We start from the raw sequence: 20,630 nt of genomic DNA on the forward strand, positions 1-20,630 counted from the left end.
CCTCTTAGAGACATAAGGAGAATTAGAACAGATGGATCAAAACAAAGTGGCGTAAAATGATACAAGATAAAAACAATTCAAACGGCAGCATTTTCTGATTAATCTTTATAAAAATACTTTATTCTTTTTTCTCACCTTAATCTTGCGGAACAGTGGGCATCTCAGTCATCTTTCCGATGTTATTCTCTCTCACTACACAATCTCCTTATGCTGATAAAATACATAAAGCAACATGAGTGATTTCAGATGTCATATCCAATTTTGACCGTGATATGGTAAATAACATAAATTAATTTTGAAATGAAAATTTTTAATTTAGAAAATTGAATCTTTTTCAGTTTTTTTACAAACATATTCAGTATTTTTTTAAATATATATTCATAACTTGTGTGTTCTTGTGAGCTCAGCCAACCATTTTAGAGAAGTTACTTCTTTTGTATCAGTACCTTTTCATGACATTGTTCTTGAATTTTTTTTCATACATTTCTTTTCATCTTTCTCCACTCAAGATTCTTTTGATTAGTATAGAAATCATAAGTGTACTTAGCCAAATTTTAAATCAGGCTCTAGTTACATTGATTCATGTTTTCAACTGTTTAAACAAGCTCTATACCTAACTTGTATTCTTTGTAATGCTTTATTTCTTGTGCTGCTAGCCGGAGTAATTTTGATTTACCAATCCCCAGCAGGAAATTTTAAGTACCATAATTTTCTTTTCTAAATATTCTTTAAAAAAATGTTCTCTTTTTAATAAAGATGATGTGCAATTAAAAAAATAATAATAATCACTTTTAACTGCAAAATTGAAGTTTTAATAATCTGCATTGAAGTTGACTTATTTTTATTTGTTGTCCCATCTAACATTAAAAAAAAAAAAAAAACATAATTTCTGCACTTCTTTTTTTTACAGTTGACCTCTTTCTAATTTTAATGCACTGCCTGTGATTTAAAAAGATTTTCTATTTCAGGTACCGTTAAACAAATATAGTTTTATGTTATAAATAATTTACATTATATTAAGGTGAATGAATAAAAATAATTAAAACTAGATTAATAAAGTGCAATTACAGTTAAAATAACTATTTTCATTTTAGATTAGAAGAAGATAAGTGTGACACATCTTTCAAAGTAATAATTATTTACATATACATAATGAAATAAAAATCGTATTAATTAACAAATATTAAAACAATCTTAAAAAAACATCTTATTAGAACATCTTAATATATTTTACAAGCATTATGTTTTAGATTTAAAATGTTATAATTATTTATATTGCACTTAAAAATTATAATATACAGCGGTTACTTCAATTTGAGAAATCTTAAAACTTCATTAGCTTGACGCTGGCCAGACTCAAAAGCACCATGTGTAGTTGAGAAATGAGTTTCATGGACAGCCTCACCAGCAAGCATGACAGCCGGATGCTGAAAGAAAAATAATATAAATTTTTTAAACGTAGTTGAACCTCTATAATTAAATTAACATTATCCACCAAAAGCGACCTAATACAGGATCTTTTATTATATTTACCGGTATATCATTTAATAGAGAAAGTGCAACTACTTACAAAAATATTCACCTCATTAGCCATATATACTTTTTAAAGTATTATACCTATAATATTATAATCTGTCATAGAAAAAGGGTAGCCAAATTGTTAAAACCTGTTCTTGACATGTTAATTAATTAGAACATTATAGGCTTTTTCACAAATATCCTTCATATGTTTTGTGTTATAAATGTTGCTAACTTAAACAAGTTGCAGTTCAGTTGTTTATTCTAATTAAACAACTTTTAGACGTAAAAATTTTCAAATTTTATAATTATTTTTATACTATCAACTTCCTAAATTACATCTGTACCTTATGAGTGTGTGTTATGTTCATACCAGAGTAAGAAACTGGAATGAAAGGCTACTTTGTAAGATGGCTGCTGAGGAGATCAGCAGTGATGGCCGAGCCAGGCTAGCATCCATCTTAATTAATTAGTTATTTGCTTACTGAGCTCCCAGATTTGACAACAGTAAGGGAGGCCAACAAGGAATTTAAACCTTAAAATGGTTCTTAAAAGAATTGATTTTGGCCTTGAAGTGGTTCTGAAAATAACAGTTTTGGCTCACCAGTAAATGACCTGAGTTAAGTGAATATACCAGGGTTTCAATTGTAGTTTAGCATTCAAACTCTTCTGCATCTAGCATCACTGTGCACCTACTTATTGTAACTCAATCTGGGTCTCTCCATAGATGAAGCTTTGATCTGGCCATATAAAACATTCTTATATCTGTCAGACTGCAGTAATAGGAATCTCTCGATCAAAATAATAATCTTTCTAACTAGTCGATCCACCAAATGACTGCTTTGACCAGTTGGTAGTATAATAATTTCATGATCGTAGTAGGTAGTATAATAAGTAGTCATGACAATGTGTATTCAAAAAAATGTTTAAGCTAAAAATACATGAATAAAATTTCAGAAAACATTTAAAAAAACTCAATATAAAAAACATACATTTTGGCATGAAAACAATAAAAACTCGTAATCAATAAATAAAAAAAAACCTTTAAAACAAAATGCATGTGGGGTATATAAAAAAAAATTACATGTTACTGCTGAATTTATATATATATATATATATATAAATCGGTAAAATAATTTAAAAATTTTTTAAATTATATTCTGAAATAAAATGAAGTATTTCATACACTTCTTTTTTTTTATAATAGAAAACTCATTAATGCTGTAGCACGTTCACAGTTTGAACAAGATATTGAGAGACTAACAAACTAAAAATGTGTTATTAATACAATTTATCACTCTAAGAACATATAAAATAAAATAATTAATTCACTTCACTTACTGCCACCACATTACCCAATGATATCGCCATCACCGCAACTGCGTCAAACTCGGACCCGTGAAACGACTCACTGTTTGCTGGCTATCACAACTGCGCCAAACATGGCCTAGCAAACTACTAACTGTTCACTGGTCTCTAGCAGTATTTATATACTGTGGCCTGCAGAATCAGTACCCACCTCATCCCTTTAATCGTTGAAGCATTATAATTTTCTTCATCCACAGACTTACATATTTCTATAAATCAGCGTTTCTTAATCTTTCAGTATTTGCATAGCGATTTTCATCATGCCCCTCATACAATAATAATATATTTTGAATATTTTTACGCTAAAGATACACTACGACCTTAATTACAAACAAACCTTACAAATTATCAAGAATAAGTAAATTTATTGATATTTGGAAACACCGATCCGCTGCAATGACAAAACCAGAATCAATGCCTCTCTATTGCTCTCTGTCTTATGTTCACCATATCGGACATTCTTGCGGCTTCATGAGAAGTTCCGATTTGTCTCGAACATTCTGAAACGTCTGCGCGAATGTGTAAGTTGTAATTTGTGTGTTAATTGCAGCAATTCATGGTATTAAATATTCATGGCAGTAGATTTATACAGAATGATGGATAAATTTTAAAGCGGGTGTAGGTGAGCGTTAGACGATAGTGAAGTATTGAGGGCACAGATGAGCGTAGTTCCAAAAATAAAATCAAGAAATACTCTCAACGATACTTAAATTTTGGGTTTACAAGCACTTAAGTAAATGAAGAAGAAAGGCCCTTGTGCGTCATTTGTTAAAAAATTTTGATAGCAGATGGCTTGAAACCTATAATAACCTTAAATGACATTTGGAAACGCTTCATAGTGAATACACTAACAAGCCTCGAGAATTCTTTGAAATAAAATTAAAATCATATGAAAAGCAAACATCATTTTTTTAAAAACTTTGTGAATGAAAAAGCTTTACTTGCCTCTTACAAAGATTCATATAAAACAGCCAGCTGTAACAGTCTCATATCATCGGTGAAGAGCTTATTTTGCCAAACAATTCCAGTCCACACCTCTATTAATGATACTGTTGCCTGTCGAATTGATGATATAGCTGAAGATGTACAGCAGCTTTTTGGGAAGTGGCAAGACAAACTGTTTTCAACTCAGGTTCAATGGAATCTGAGGCAACAGATAGCAATAAAGATGCTCATTTTTTTGCCTATGTTCAATTTTGTGATGTCAGTAGTAGAAGAACTATTTACCTGCAAACCAATAGAACTCAAAGCAATAGCAGAGCACTCGCATTATTTGCTATCTTAAATGATTTTATAAATGAGGCAAACATAGAGTGGAAAAATTTCATCGGAATATGCACCGATGGTGCTCGTTCAATGTCTGGAAGATTCCAAAGTACACAAGCACTTGAGAAACAAAAATCTCTACAATGTGTCTCATAGCGTCTAGATACATTGCACGATCCACAAAGAAGCTCTGGCTTCCAAAGAAATGAGTCCTGGTCTGAATATTGTGCTAATGATGGTTGTAACAGTAGTAAATTGTAAAAAAATGAGACCCCCTAAAATCAAGAATCTTTTCTGCACTTTGTAAAGACATAGGTGTAGTCATTATTCAGTTTTATTATTTTATTGCGAGGAAAGAGGGGAAATTTTTGCAACATGTTTATGAATTAAGAGATGAAATCGCAATTTTTCTAGAAGAGGAAAGCCAACTGGATTCAGAGAAGTTTCAAGAAAGTTTATTTCTGATAGAATTGAGCTAGTTGGTCAACATATTTGAGAAATTAAATACCTTGAATCTTCAACTCCAAGGAGCAAATACACATACGTCAGACACAAGCGATAAAGTTAATGTGTTTTATAGAAAGTTGGAATTGTGGAGCAAAAATTTTAAGTAAAAAAATTTTGCAAATGTGGAAACTTACAACAGGTGAAAGTTGTTTTTGTAATCATTGAAAATCATTTAGCCATGCTGGCAAAGAATTTTAAAAACTATTTTCTTGCTGACAAAAACTCGATAGCAAGTTACGAGTGGGTTAAGGATCCGTTTCAAAATACTCCTGAAGGGCTCTCATCTACCGAAGAAGAAATATTCACAGACTTCACGGCAAGTGGTGAAATCAAAAGACAATTTAGTAATAAATCACTCTTTAAATTTTGGGCAGGGTTGGATGATGAGTTTTCTGTATTGAAAACAAGAGCATTTCGCATACTATTACAGTTTTCAACATCCTACCTTTGCAAAACCGGATTTTCTGCAGCGGCTGCTTTGAAGACAAAATATAGATCTCAGCTATATAAATAAAAAGAACTCAGAGTGTCTATTTCTAATATTAAACCTTCATAAGTGTATTACATTCCACAAGTGTATTACATCAGAAATGTCTATTTCATTATTTATTATGTCAAAATGTATTTTATTCTGCTTTCCTTTCAGTAAATTAATAAATTTTTTTAATATTTTCTTTTCGATACGCTTGCCCCCCCCCCCATTTACTATTATCATGCCCCCCCCCCCCATGGGAATGCCCTACTGGCTGAGAAATGCTGTTATAAATAATTATTGTGGTCTGGTATCCCTTCTGGTCGAACAACAGCTTTTGCAGATGCCATTGTTTGTATTACAAAGAACAGATTGTTAAATGGACCTGTTATTCTGAGAAAAGAATCCCTTTTAGTTGCTTCTAGATTCTTCTTTTCATTATTATTTTTCTTTTTTCTTCTTAACTGAAAGAAATCCGTTACCCTGGTCCATTGTACTGATCCTGTTACATATTTTACTACTCTATATAAAAAACTATGAATGCATTTTCATAAAAAAAAACTTTTTTTTTGTCTTAAATCTTTGTCAACCTACAGTAATAAGGAAATCCACGCTAATGCAGTGATAGTAAGTTTCTAATCTCAAAATAAACGTAGTCTATCTTTTTTCTACGGCTTGAAATTGTATTTTTTCAGGATTATCAAAAATTATTCATTACTTATAAAGATTTTTCTATCGTTCACTAATATTCCTATGGAGTTAAAATGAGTAAACTATACATTAAACTAAAAAAATCTTAAAATCTGTTTTAATCACTGAATTTAAAAGTTTATGAAAAAATTTTTGCAAAATGATTAAATTTTTTGATTAAAAAGAAAAAAGTTTAATTTTATTTTTGGTAAATTTTATAAATTTCAAAAGCATTACTTTTTTTTAATTATATCAATAGTTTGCTAAAAAAAATTTAATTCAACATGCCATTTTTCTTAAATTCTGGATGAATGCAAGAAGTCATTAAAAATACCTACTGTACTAATTCACTCATTTTCCTCTTTGGATAAAAGAACACTTTTCTAAAACTTTGCTTAAATCTGTTCTCATTTAATAAAATTATTGTTTGATTAAATCCACAAGTTTAAGGAAACAGAATTTAAAAAACAGTTAGCTGAGTATATTTACAAGTTTCACTTGATTTCTGATATAATATATTCTCCTCGTGAAAGAACAAAATCTGTTTAGAAGAGGAGTATGGTTTATTTTTTCTCTTTTATTTTACTGTTTATTCTCTTTTAATAAATTTCTTTAATGCCAATATTGTTTAATAGTGTAAATCAGCATCTTAATACTGACTTTCTTTTATAAACCATACATTTCTGTTTGTGATCATGTTTAAATAAAAAAATAAACTGAAACCGAAAGCGATTAACTAGAACAACAAAATATACAATTTAAAACATCATGACTATATACAAAAAGAATAAATAATGTGCATTATGATTACCTTAAATGCATTTTTTGTACGGATGTAAACAGGTTGTGCCAAATAATCTATTTTAACATCACTGTCGCTATCACATTCAACTGTCGAATGACTATAACCACCGCATATAAATCTGTTGCTATGCCAACAAGACCTAAAAATATCCAATAATAATGAACACATGAGTACTGTACGAGAACGTGATAAGTAGTGATGATTTTTGTCTAAAAATTAATATTCATGAAAGATTTTATTAAAGTATATAAGTATCAAGTAAATTCCTTAAATCAGCAATAAATAATTTTTATTTGGTAGAGCGAGAAAAGTCAATGTTGTACTATCGAAGTAGTATAAAGCGGGTAATAAAATTTCTTGCATTAGAAGCTGGTAAAGCAATAGCGATGATGAACCTTGGAGCAGTGGATTAGTTTCTGTGACTGATGAGAAGCACCAAAAGGAGAAGAAATATCAAAGCGACTGAATCAATTCAAGATGACCATCAATGGCATTAAAACACCACATTAGGAGATATATGTTATTATGTTTGACAATCCATAGAGTTAATGTTCTGCAACACCTTAACGCTTGGTGACACAAATCACATGCAACCACCAATGCTCTTGTGAAGCTGAAATTTTAACCGTCCCACACCCTCCATACTCACCAGATTTGATGCCCAGCAATTTTTACTCTTTACACAATTAAAGAGGGAATTAAGGACATTCATTTCACCATGGATGATGAACTGAAGCAGACATAAAAGTCGTACGTGAAGGAAAGACTTTATTTATTTGATGGGAGAAATGTGTACCTGAAAATGGTGATTAACATTAATAATTGTAAATGTCTTGGTTCAATTAATTATGAAGCTTTTACAATATTTCAATATTTTCGGTGCCCCTTGAAGAGGCTGTGGCTCCTCAGGACGCCACAACGCACAGTTTGGGACTCGCTGAATTAGATTCCTGTACATCCCACTGCCTTTAACATTTCTTTGGATAAATCTTCTGACAAGAAATTCAAGCATCTCTTATCATATCAAAGTTATTTTATTTGACTGCACTTCTTTTCCTTCTTTTTATGTCAAAAAGTTCAAAGTTGTCAGAGTTGATGTTAAGATTACTTCCTGATTTAAATGACAGTCTTTACACAATTATTTCTGAAAGAGCTGCTGTATTTGTCAATTCTTTTTGCACTAACATGTATTCATTAAAAATGTTTGAACTGCTTTTCTCATCAAATCACATATCATGTAATCTTTTTAACAGTCTGATTTTGAAAAATAAAAACCGTATTTTCAAATACCAAAAATTTCTGTGAATTCTAAATATAAAAATCTGGTTATTTTTTCAACTTCATCTGGCCATTTCATTATTTTTTAAACTGCCAATCTTTTCCTTCTATTCTAAATATCTCAGCTACCACACCAAGGATCAACAGTTATACTCTCCTCACATTTGTCTATTATTTCATGCCAGAACATGAATCAGGATCTTTTTCAATCAACCGGGCTATTTATCGGTACTTATTATTCTTTTATTAACCTCTACGTGTTGTAATTTTCATCACAATAAAACCAATACCGTCCTTGTTTTTTTCCCCACAATACAATGTGTTTTTTCCCACCTGGATCACACTAAATAATAAACGCTAAAAATTTTGTAACGATGAAGTGTAATGATCTAAATAATTATACCTCATAATCTGCAAGTTGAATTTTGAGGTACTGGAACACCCTCTCTACAGCCCCGATCTTGCTACCTCCAACTTTCATCTGCTCAAGGATGCTTCGCAAGGTCATCGATTTTCTACAGACTTAAAAATGCAGGAAGCGGTGCAGTGCAAAAGTGGCTTCACGATCGACCAAAAACCTTCTTCTTGGAAGGAATACGCAAGCTTGTGAACCGCTGGACCAAGTGCATCGACAAGGAAGGTGACTATGTAGAAACATTATGTACATTTTGAACCGTCACCTTTGTCTAAATAAATTGTAGAATGCAAAGCGTAGATAATTTTTGATTCACCATAATATTTTTATGAAAATTTTATGCAAGACAAGCTTAACATTTTTCAAATCCGATACTTTTTCGAAACAATAAAAAATGTTTATAATTTATTTTACGAGCTTAATAGTAAATATCAACAAAATATAAAACGTACCTAAAAACTTTATAAGGTAATGGTATATCGTGATTTCTCATAAAATGTCTCAGAAGATAAGTACAATGTTCTCCTACTACAGTTTCTGTTAATCCTTCAACGGCTATTGCTCCACCTCTGCCCACCCAACCTAAAATAACTCCTTCTACATTGGATAGCACATCAAATCCAGTGACATCTCTCATCCATTCCTGTAATAACAAGTTTGTCATGAAATGTACCGATAACATAGAGTAAATATTATCGCTTATAATTTTTCTGTATAATAAATACAGCATTTGAGGTTATTAACATTAAAGTATAAGTTAATCAGTAAGTATTTTCTAATCTTATAGCTGAAAACACATTCAAATAAGTTTAGGATAAAAGGTAGCACAATGACAGAGCGCAGTCATTGTAAGGTTTTTAAAATAGCTGAAGCACGGTCTTGATTTTACCATGAGATGTGTACGTACCTTACACTCATACATGTCTTTGAAATTGTATAAAGCACTGCGTTCTGAATATCGCCTAAATTTAATAAACATTTCAGAAATAAAGAATTATTAAGGATAAAGAAAGAAAAAGGAAAGATAAATAAAGAAAAAAGTTTAATTTTTTTACATTCTTGAAGGATAAAGAAAATACCTATTTTCCTTTGTAAAAAAATTAATAAAATATGAATACTGTCGGTCGAAGTCATTCTCTCACTCAAGCGAATAATTTTAAATCTATACATACAACCTTTCTAAAATAAATAAAGTGCTAAAAGATTCATCAAATAATTTTTTATTAGTTGAGAAATACTCGTGGCATTAACCAAACATCGGTACAAATAAACCATCATATGGACATTCTCATTAATAAAGAGAGCCGACTTCTGCAGCAGTGTGGTACATATCTTTGCCTTTCACTTAAATGTTCCAGATTTAAAGCCTGGTCATGCTTGCCAATATTCACACCATAAATTTCCATTCCACATTTAGTAGCATTAAGAAGGGCATCTTTGCTACAAAAGTACAACCAAACCATAAATCAAACAAAAAAACTTAAATTAATTTCTTATATAAAATGATATTTTATTGCAAATATTGGTAATGCAAAAGCCAAAGAATTGTATAAAGAAGAATCATATTTAGATTTTTATACAAAAATTTATATTTAACAAAAAAATAGAGTAAGAAACAAATATTCCTGTACACACCTGTTCTGGTAGTAGCTTAATGTCACTATTTATACTAGAAGTTGACCACACTATCTGAAAACCAGATTGATCTTTTGGCCACCATGATCTATCATAACACAAGAATATCTTGTTTATTACAGCATAACCTATACTTTCAATACTCTTAACAAAAAAAAAACAAAACAATAAAAAATTTACAATCGATACTTGAAAAAATGCACAGAATTATTAGTTACATGTTATTATGTTTATAACTATTTTGTTAAAAAATAAAACTTATTTCCTTAAATTATTATAAATGACGTTGCCTACTAGAATACAAATTTCAACTTTCTCAAATACCGGTTTAAGAAATTGAGGGAATGTGGAGTATGCTGGTAATACATTCTTAAATTAATACAAGAAGAAACATTTTAATTAAAAATGTGCTTTTTCTTTGATAAAGATAAAAGAATAATCGATCGCATTCAGACAAATTAGACAATATATATATATATTGCAAAGTCCCAAAAAATCTACCCGTTGTTCAGTTTTATTAGGCTTGTTGAATACCAGCATTCAAAGGATTCTTCTTAAGTATTTACATGCATCCACATAAAATTCAAGTAGGCCAGGTATTAAATGATGCCGATTGAATGAATTTCTACCACCGATTTTTGAATTTTATAAATTTTATTCACAATGTGCTAATGAATAGTGAATCTTATTTCCATGTAAGTGGATATATGAATAGACAAAACTTACAGTATCATCTTAAATAAAACTTGACAAATAACGATAATTAAATGAATCGATATTCTCATAATTACTCGGGATATTGAATAAATGTGTCATATTAACAAATATGTTTACAAATAAGAATACATAAAATTGGTTTTAAGTATTTTAATTTTATCAAACTGGATTATTTTTATTCTGATATATAAGTATTAATTTTGTCTATGACACGTGATTCAAAATTAACAAGTTTTTAATTCTGCGCACTATATCTTTTCAAGCAAATTTATCTTTTACAATGACAGCACGTCTACAATATTTTCAGGCATATTAAACGCGTAGTTCTACTATGCATTAGTACGCAGCCGAGTAATTAGTACTTATTTTATTAAGAGAGAGGATTTATTTTGTTTAATAATGACAGAAAAAAAGATTTGCATTAATAATGGAATAAAGTGTCATGAAGTTGTGAAGATGTTAGGTGAGTATATTATATTGACTAAGGATTTATGACTAGTACAAATGATTTCAAATGTTAAGGTTTTTTCTACTATGTACATTATGAATTCTAACCAGAAGGTTCAGTCATCAAACAATATTACTTAACAGATTTATGCGGTTTACTTAGCCAATCTGGATAAAACAACCACAAATGTAAGCAAACAGTTCTTGGATTCTGCACCATGCCAATTCTCCAGATGATACCTCATTGATTTGTAATAATTTAGCCAAAAATAACACCATCCTGATACTATAGCCTCTATATTCTCTTAGAGATGGAGACTTGCAACTTTTTCTTGCTCCCACTGACTAAGAGAACATTAAAAGGACACCGGTGAAAGATGAAATAAATTAAAAATCCCTACGAGAACTTAGGCTTTACCAAAAAATGCTTTCTAAGCATTTTTTGAGCATGGATGAAACGCTGGCATAAATATCTGGTTAAAACATTGTTTATCTGGAGACTACTTTGAATGGGGCAATATCAATATAGAAATAAAAGCAAATTCTTTTTGATAAAAATTAAAATTCTTGTTATTCTTTAATCATACCGTATAATTCAATTTAACATTTGTTTTTACTAGTAGAAATATTTAATTAGTATGATCTATCTCTCTGTTGCTTCTGTTCTCTGTCACTTTTATAATCCAATATATTCCGCTTAACTTGTTTAACTTAGATTTTTAAGGACACACAATATCTTTTAATAATCTACAATCTTATAATTTAAATGTTAAATAATTTTAGAATCTCTCAAAGAAATAAAAATAAATACCCTCATTTTACAAAAGATTAGCTTTCTACTACAACTTTTATTTCTCCTTCAAACTACTAATAGTGTGTCCTCAAAGTAAATTTCTCCATAAATATCATTCAAATTTTAATGAATTGGTGATTTAGTGATGCAATTCACCCGCTAATAACCTACTATCAAAAGATCTTTTTACTGAAAATTTTCCACCATATTGATTCACTTTGGCATTACTTAAAAGTTATAATATTAAATTTTCAATAAAGATATAAAACACAAAATTTTACATGGTACAGTCAATACGATAATTCCCATTAGCAGGTATCTCAGAATGGACTACCACAAAAAACTCTATAAATATAAGTGAATTATGTAAAATGACTAACCTTCACTAATCTAGAAGGTAGTGATGGTTCAAACATTTTATGATGATACCTCTTCAGATGTCCCAATGAACTAGTAACAATAACATGTTGACAATAATATTTATCACCAGTTTCACAACTCACAACAACCGGTGATGGGCATGTGGTTTCTATACACTGATTATTATTATTATTACTAAAATCATTATAATTGTTGTACATAATTCTACAAACCGGTGTGTTAAGTTTTAAAACACCTTGTGGTAATTCATTTACTAAACAATCAATTAATGATGAATAACCATTTTTAAAATTAATATAGTCCTCACCACCAGAGAATTTATATCTACCCCACGATTTGGCTGATAAATCATCCAGATCATTACATGAATTATCAATTACTTGGAATCTAAAACAAATCATTAATTAAAAAAAAATAAACTTAAATGAACATAAAATAAGCAAATAAGATAACATTAAAGATAATTTTATAAAACTTTTAATGAAATTAGACTATCTATTATACAAATAATATTGTTTCTAATCTGATTCATCAATGTCAAATTCCTACAGAGGAAATGCAAACTTGAAACTCAATAAAAATTATATACTGAACAGGTAGTAAGCTAGAGTTGAGAAGAGAATGTTTCCTAAATCATCCTTAAAATTAAAAGATTAAACTTTTAATCTTTTCTCAATCATCTATTTATATCTCTCATATAGATTGAAGTAAAAATCTTAAAATCTGGCAGTAATGATTAATCTAATGTTGCAAAGGCAAGTCCAGATTTTTCTTTTAATCCATTCAACACATATGATGTAATAAAATGTAGATCCTATAAGTTCTGAAAATTCTTTTGTATTTTTAATTTGGTAACATGTCATGACAAAAGTGTAACATTATTCATTCAGAATAATTCAATATGTCCAGTGCTTAAGGTTTCTCATCAAATACTTAAAAAAAAATTATATATTTAAAAAAATGTTTAACAAATCTTTAATCTTTTGTCACTATAAATGCTCTCTGGCGTTTAAAACAAAATATTTTATTGTTATTTTTTATTTTCAAATGTGAAACCAATCTCACATAAAGTACTACAAACACCGTTCAGCAATTTGATTTACTAGTAGAAAACCATTTAACGCTAATAAATAGTATAGAGTAGCTGACCAAAGGTGAAATCATATCGGAGAGGTGTCTGTTGAGAACCAGACTAAGGAATGACTCCTGAAAGAGGACAGCAGCTCTTTCAGTAGTGGTTAAGGGCATAGGTCAGAAGGACTTAAACGGTCATATCAACATCACTCAATCTTCTGAGTTCTGCGCAGCTGAAATCAATGGAAAACTACAGCTATCTTTTTTCCAAGAAAATGGAGCTCTCTGCATTTTCATATAACAAAGACGGAGGTAGGTGCTTTCCTTGGTAAAATATTTTAAGGTAACTAGTACCCCATTCGAATTTCCAGGTGGAGACTACTAAGGAAGAGATCACCAAAAAATTAATAAATAACATTCTATGAGTTGGAGTGTGGAATGTTAAAAGTCTAAAAAAGGTTGGTAGGTTAGAAAATTTAAAGAGGGAAATGGCTAGGTTAAATGTAGATGAAGTAGGAATTAGTGAGGTTCAGTGGGAAGAGGAAAATGACTTAGTGTCAGTTGATTTTAGAATACTTAACTCAGCTTCAAATAATGGGTAGGTTTCATAATGAACAAGAAAATAGGGAAGAGAGTAGAGTATTTCAAAAAGCTTAGCGACAGAATCATTGTAATAAAGATAAAATCAAAACCAAAGTCAACAACGATTGTTAACTTCTATATGCCTACAAGTGCTCATGATGATGATTAGGTACAGTGTGTATACAAAGAAACTGACAAAGCAATTAAACATATAAAAGGGGAAGAAAATTTAATAATAGTGGGAGATTGGAATGCAAGCATTGGAAAAGGCAAGGAAGGAAATATTGTGGGTGAATATGAGCTGGGCAAAAGGAATGAAAGAGGGAACCGACTTATTGAGTTTTGCATAAAGTATAATTTAGTAATTCCCAACAACCAGTTTAAAAATCATAATAGAAAAATATACACATGGAAAAAGCCTGGTGATACAGCAAGGTATCAGATATATTATATCACGGTTAAACAAAGATTTAGAAATCAACTCTTCGACTGCAAAGTATATCCTGGAGCCATTAATAGCGACCATAATTTAGTGATAATGAAATGTAGATTGGGGTTTAAAAACCTGAAGAAAAGGTGTCAGATGAATCGGTGGATTTTAGAGAAGCTTGAGGAAGAGGAGTAAAGTTGGGTTGGGAGGCATTGCCACATCCACCTTACAGTCCCGATCTCACACCATCAGATTTTTGTTTGTTTGGTCTTCTCAAGACGTCATACTCTTCACTAAGGTCTTTCTCAATTTGAATCGCCAATTAAACAAGCTTAAAAGATCAATTTAGGTGATTTTATTCTCCCCATTTACAATTCAATTGACTAAACTGTTTAAATGAGCACCAAACCATTGAGTCAGGTCTCCACTGGAGGAGATGTAACCAGCTTAAGTAGACGAATAAGGGGCTATATATAATTTTTTTTGTGGTTTAAGAGGAAGTAAAACCTTCTATCTATGTACTTTCCTTCTGTTTATGTACTATTGTGGAAAGGGACATTTTAGAATAATTATAGTCATTCAGCCAAATATATGACACTTAAAATATACACATATCTCTCAACAATACCAAAATCACATTAACAAAATAATTATGATCAAAAAACCAAATTCCAGCTGAACTAAATGGTTATTGATATAAAATGAGCATTTATGAGAATTTAAAATCTAGAAATATACTACTTTTCAACTTTAAATAATTTTTAAAAAAGACCAGATGCCGACACTTTGTCCGGAATTTTATTACAAAAAAAAGATTTTATCTCAAACAGTGTTTACTAGAGAAGCTATTGTTGGAAAGAATTGAAAAATACATACTTATGGATTCCAAACAGCGATTTTATAACCCGTTTTTATATATCAAAGCCTGATCTGAAATTTTGAGGAAGCTGCACCGATGATGTTTTATTCTTCTGAGGGGAATATATGTAAGCATAAAAAATATTTAATAATGATGTACATTAGAGAAGACCTGATCTGTGTGAAATGTGAAAAATAAGAACAAAAAACTATTTAAGTAGTAAGTACCTAATGTGCCAATCAAATAGATCCAATTTGACTTTTCTAATCTGGGGCGAGTCACTGCATTCATCTAAATAACGTAGAAATCTTTCTTTTAAATACACACCGACTGAACGTGGTGGATCTGCATTCGATGACCAAAACTGTTCACAGTTTTCTAAAATATCAGCAACTTTATTAGAAACTTCAGCTACAATACTAGTTTCAATTTCTACACCATTTTCTTGCAAATATTGACCTGGAATTAATATTTCAAAAAATAATTAATCGATCAGTACCACATAAACAATAATAAATATTTAAACTGTGGAATCATAATTTAAACCCTGATCCCTATTCAGTACTTCTTATACAAATAGATTCAAATAACACTACTGTTCATCCATCAAAATCTAGTTCGGTTTTACAAAATTGAAATCGTTAATTTTTTTCTGAAAAAACTTATCATAGACATGTAGAGAAACAAAATTTGTTTCTTCTTGATAAAGATCTGTCAAGTCGATGGCACTAGTTTAAAAACGTATAAATTAAACTTACACATTTTTTTAATTGTGGCCTCTGAAAGATCACATTCCAATTTCTTCATCTTCTTTACAATTCTCTATTTTCCCAATATTCTCTCATTCTTTAAGCTATTCTCTCATTCCTTTTGCTATTCTCTTCTTTTTTTATCATTCTTGAGCACCGTTGGTGGCTCACCAACTAAATATTATGTTACCGGACCCTTGATTTATTTATTTTTCTATATTTTAATTAATAAAAAATAAGTAAAGTAAATAATTAGAATAAACTTTTGAAATTTAATTTAAAGCTAATAAAAAGGGAATTCTCAAACAATTAATTTATATATTTTCAAAGCTGTTGTCAAATTCATATATGTCTGGGAAAGCGGATTTAATCATTTTAAGGAATAATTACTATTTCAGATCTACTATGAATAAATACTCCTACATATTAATTTTTATTTAACTATTTAAAAATGACTGTTGTTAATACTGTGAACATTAGTTTTCATGTACTTCTATCAATAATTATTGTATAATTTAGATAAATGCAAGATTCCCTATTTTTTTTTTTTTACAATTTGGTTACTATACTAGAAAGATATATGTGACAAATGAATACTATTCGTAAACAAATTTTTCATTAAAAAACCATTTACTCAATAATATTTTATTTCACATTCATAAAAAATTCTAGGAACTAATCAAAGTTACAAAAAATACTTTATCTGTCCCTAAACATTTTTGTTTAAATTGTTCTAAAAATTAGGAACATAAAATTAAAATTAAAAAATTATACATTTAAATAAGAATTGAATTTCATATTTTTTTAATGTATAGTAGCTATAAAAACTAGGATATTTTCTGAAATTTTTCTAAGTATTAAACCATAAATATCAGTATATTTATAAATATAGAGTAACTTTTTAACAGATTTCAAGAAAGGACAAGACCTATTTACTTAACACAACCTGCCAGTCACTTTGAAACTAGCTTGTGTCTTTAGTTTATTAGAAAGCGACTAAAAGAGATATTATGTACATGGAACCCAGCTCTTTCCTCTTTTCCAGTATTTATTTCTGAAAAATACAGGAACATTAAAATAACAGTACTCAAATGATAGCAGAAAAAGATAAGCAGTCAATATTAAATATTTTACGGTGAACTAAATGCTGAGTTATAATTTAAAAACTTTCTCAATATCTTGGAACATATGAATATAAAGAAATAATACATATTTCTACATTCTGGAGAATCTATAGCTTGTATTTTGTAGAAGTCTTATTATGTTATTCCTCTAGAAGAAATAATACATATTTCTACATTCTGGAGAATCTATAGCTTGTATTTTGTAGAAGTCTTATTATGTTATTCCTCTAGATTCCTTTTAAGACAATGTTCCTAACCTTTTGCATTTCTAGAATAACTTTTTCATGCAGTTTTTGTAGATCTAAGTATATTTTACACTCTAAAAACTTTTCAAATTCTTATTTAAATTTGAACCCTTTTGAGTTTGTAAAAAATAAAGAGTAAGCAAGTTATTGATATTTATTTTTAATTGACACCGATTACAAAAACAAGGTTTAAAAAGTTGATAAAGTACAATCTTTTTTTAATTTCATAATTTTATACGAAAATTGAAGGCAGAGCAGGAACAATAAATTTTGAGAACATTGACTAAAATGATACTGCAGCTCCAAGATGGGGAATGATTTTTGTTGAACTGCTTGCTTATATCAAAAATAAGAAATAAGAAGAGCCATGATACAACCGAGTGTGTTTAAAGCATTAAGAATAACATTTTCACTGCTAATAATCAGAAGTCAATATTTTTAATATCTCTGCTATGTGGACAAAAAGAAAAGTTTTATTTATCAATACAACAGTCAGTACCGTTACTAATTATTAATACTCTACATCCCATATTAAAACCCAGAATAAGTAAGTAATATGATAGTAATCAGTAAATGAGGATAATATAAAAATTTAATTTTTTATTCATGACATATATTTAAAAAACATAAAACAGTTATTGAAATGGTTACACTATCCTTTAATTTAAGGTAAAAATACAAAAAAAAATTACCAGAGTCTGACCTAGTGTTTAAATCAAACTTCTTCAGAGACTGGTAATTGGGAGTAATGTGTGTTATTGTGCTACTGGATATGGAGTTGATGTTTGGATTATGTTTCGATGTTTATAGTTCGTGAACTATAAACAACTACATGACATCTAAAAACTACAAACGTTTGCATGATTTAAACTGTAACTGTTTACTTATAATTGTTTTACGCATCTCTATATCTAATTACTCAGGTGTATAAAATATTTGTTCTTTGCTGTTTAAATCTAAGATTTTCATGCTGTTGCACTTGTTTGTTTCAATGTAATAGTTGAATTAAGCAGATTATGTGGTTCAGTGAGGTGCTCTAATGTGTTTTAATGCCTTTGTCAAAAGATGTACTCTGTCCTATGTATAAACTATTACAGTTAGAAAAGACATTTCAATTTATATAGTTTGCTCTAACCGAAATTAATTTTAAAAAGGACAAACAAGTGCAGCTTTTCACAATGATATTAAGACTAATTCAATCTGCCACTGGACCCACTTTCCAAAACTAAAAAAACTAGATAAACTTGGTCAATTCAAACACAAAAACAACATTCTAAATCAAAACACACTAAATCTCTCTCTCTCTCAAACAAAACACACACACACACACACACACACACACACACACAAAGAGAAAACATATAAATAACAAAGATCCATCAGCATCATAACTTAGGACTTCCAGCCATAGTCTGAAGAAATACTAAAAGCTAGCTATTAGTAGGAATCAGACTTAACTCAGATAACATTTTTAAAACTTTGTTCTTTAAAACATAATGTGCTATTTTAAAAACTGTTTTAAACACAGTATTGTTCTGTAGTCAATTTAAAGTAGGTAACATTTGCTATTATCAGGCTCAACTGTTATCATCGATCAGATTACCTTCATGACTGTACTATGACACTAATATTCAGCCAAAACCTTCTCATTTAAGCCTATTTTAATTGAAAAACTTAAGCCTATCTTAACTGTAAGAAAAAACACATTATAATAAAATCAATCAAAATATAGTAAGCACATACATGTGCATACACACTCACATATGCACATGCACACACATGATGAGCTTACCTAATCCTTCAGCTGATCTAATATCTGAGAGAAGGTCATGAGATTGTGCAATATTATGCAAATCACTGTACTGACCGTGAAGCCAATGAGCACCCAGTTCCAGCCATCTAACAACCAATGAATCATTTAATCCTGAAAATTGCACAGATTGAACCCTTCCTCCTGCTCGATTCTGACCTGTATATGTAAAATACAGCAAATTTTTTAAAAACGTTAACCAAATTACCGTGAAAAAATCATAATATGTAAAATTAGAATGTATGAGTAATCATTAATGACACAAATTTATACAGACTGACGACAGTTACAGGTTATATTATCACACAGATGAGCTTAAAACAACAGTGGAACCAAACACAAAAATTAAGTCTAAGCAAAGTGAGACATACAAACAAAAAAGACAATGTTATGTTAGTTGTACTAGTCAAATCCCATTAGACAAACTACAAAAGAAATCAAAAGTTATACTTCACTCAATTTAGAAACTGAATGCGAGATTGGAATCTTTTTCAGTTTATCTGTATTTTTTTGTAATGAAATGAAATATTAAAAAACTAGACTCTTGCCATAAATCAAATCCAGATTCATATGAATTAGAAACCAGTACGCTGACAATTATACCAATTGACTGGCATGTGTAATAATGTATTTATTTTACTAATTCATCCCATAAATTAATCAATGCATCTCTTTTTTTTAATATCTTTGTTACTAATCACTAAATTAGGTTAAGAGAATAAAAGTTAAATTCTATTAACCAGTAAGTAAAGTAATTAATTCATTAGCGTTGATGAATTTACTTAATGGTAATTTCTTAATATGAAGTAAATAACCTTTTTAATACAAATTACATTTCTATTTGTCTTTAAGGGACATGTGAAAAAAACGTTCAAAATTTAATTATTCTGGTTTATTTAATTTCTTACAGATCATTTATCAAACTAGTTTTTCCTTAATTTTCCTGAAGACCTCTTTAGGAATAACTATCCTGAATTCATATTTTTCAGCTATCTAAGAAATATGAAAAATTTTAAATCTAATCCAAGAGATATTAGAATTACTGATGGATTCCATTTTATATACGTCAAAATTTAGCTAATTACTATTTACTGCATTTACTATTATTTATTGTCTAAGCTTTTTATTTCTGAATTGAATGGCATCTCATTTGCACATAAAGTAAGAATTTCTGGTCTAAAAATGCATACACACATGGCATCTTCAATAATTAACGAGACAAATTGATGTAGAGAAAAAAAAGGTCATTCAATACCAATGAAACTGTTTGAGAATCAAGTTAGCAACCTTGTGGTAACACATTTAATCAGCTGTTCGATCATAATTAATCTAAATATAACCTGTTGATTTAACCCTTGTTAAATAACTTGTTTTCTGAAAACGATTTGTTCTCATAAACATAGAAACTTATCCAAAATTGCTCCAAAAACCTGAATCAAATGTATCACAGAAAAATATTTCTATT

The 20,630-nt window shown here is 29.5% G+C and overlaps 1 protein-coding gene across 3 annotated transcripts in view; it reads right to left on the reverse strand.

The window, feature by feature from the left end:
• Positions 1–483: 483 nt before the first annotated feature.
• The window catches only part of LOC142325654 (peroxisomal N(1)-acetyl-spermine/spermidine oxidase-like), a 169,881-nt gene continuing 149,734 nt past the window's right edge, over positions 484–20,630 (reverse strand). For 2 of the 3 annotated variants that reach the window (XM_075367679.1, XM_075367680.1), the window contains 7 exons: positions 19,148–19,324; positions 15,465–15,696; positions 12,292–12,679; positions 9,955–10,098; positions 8,772–8,962; positions 6,633–6,765; positions 484–1,427 (listed from right to left, as the gene is read on the reverse strand). In XM_075367679.1, the coding sequence (XP_075223794.1) occupies positions 1,305–1,427; positions 6,633–6,765; positions 8,772–8,962; positions 9,955–10,098; positions 12,292–12,679; positions 15,465–15,696; positions 19,148–19,324 (1,388 nt within the window). In that variant the 3' untranslated portion in view covers positions 484–1,304. The remainder of the gene's footprint in view (positions 1,428–6,632; positions 6,766–8,771; positions 8,963–9,954; positions 10,099–12,291; positions 12,680–15,464; positions 15,697–19,147; positions 19,325–20,630) is intronic. The other variant, XM_075367681.1, reaches the window with a different exon arrangement.

Source organism: Lycorma delicatula, chromosome 5 (genome assembly GCF_047948215.1).
Source record: "Lycorma delicatula isolate Av1 chromosome 5, ASM4794821v1, whole genome shotgun sequence".
Classification (NCBI taxonomy): Eukaryota; Metazoa; Arthropoda; class Insecta; order Hemiptera; family Fulgoridae; genus Lycorma; species Lycorma delicatula.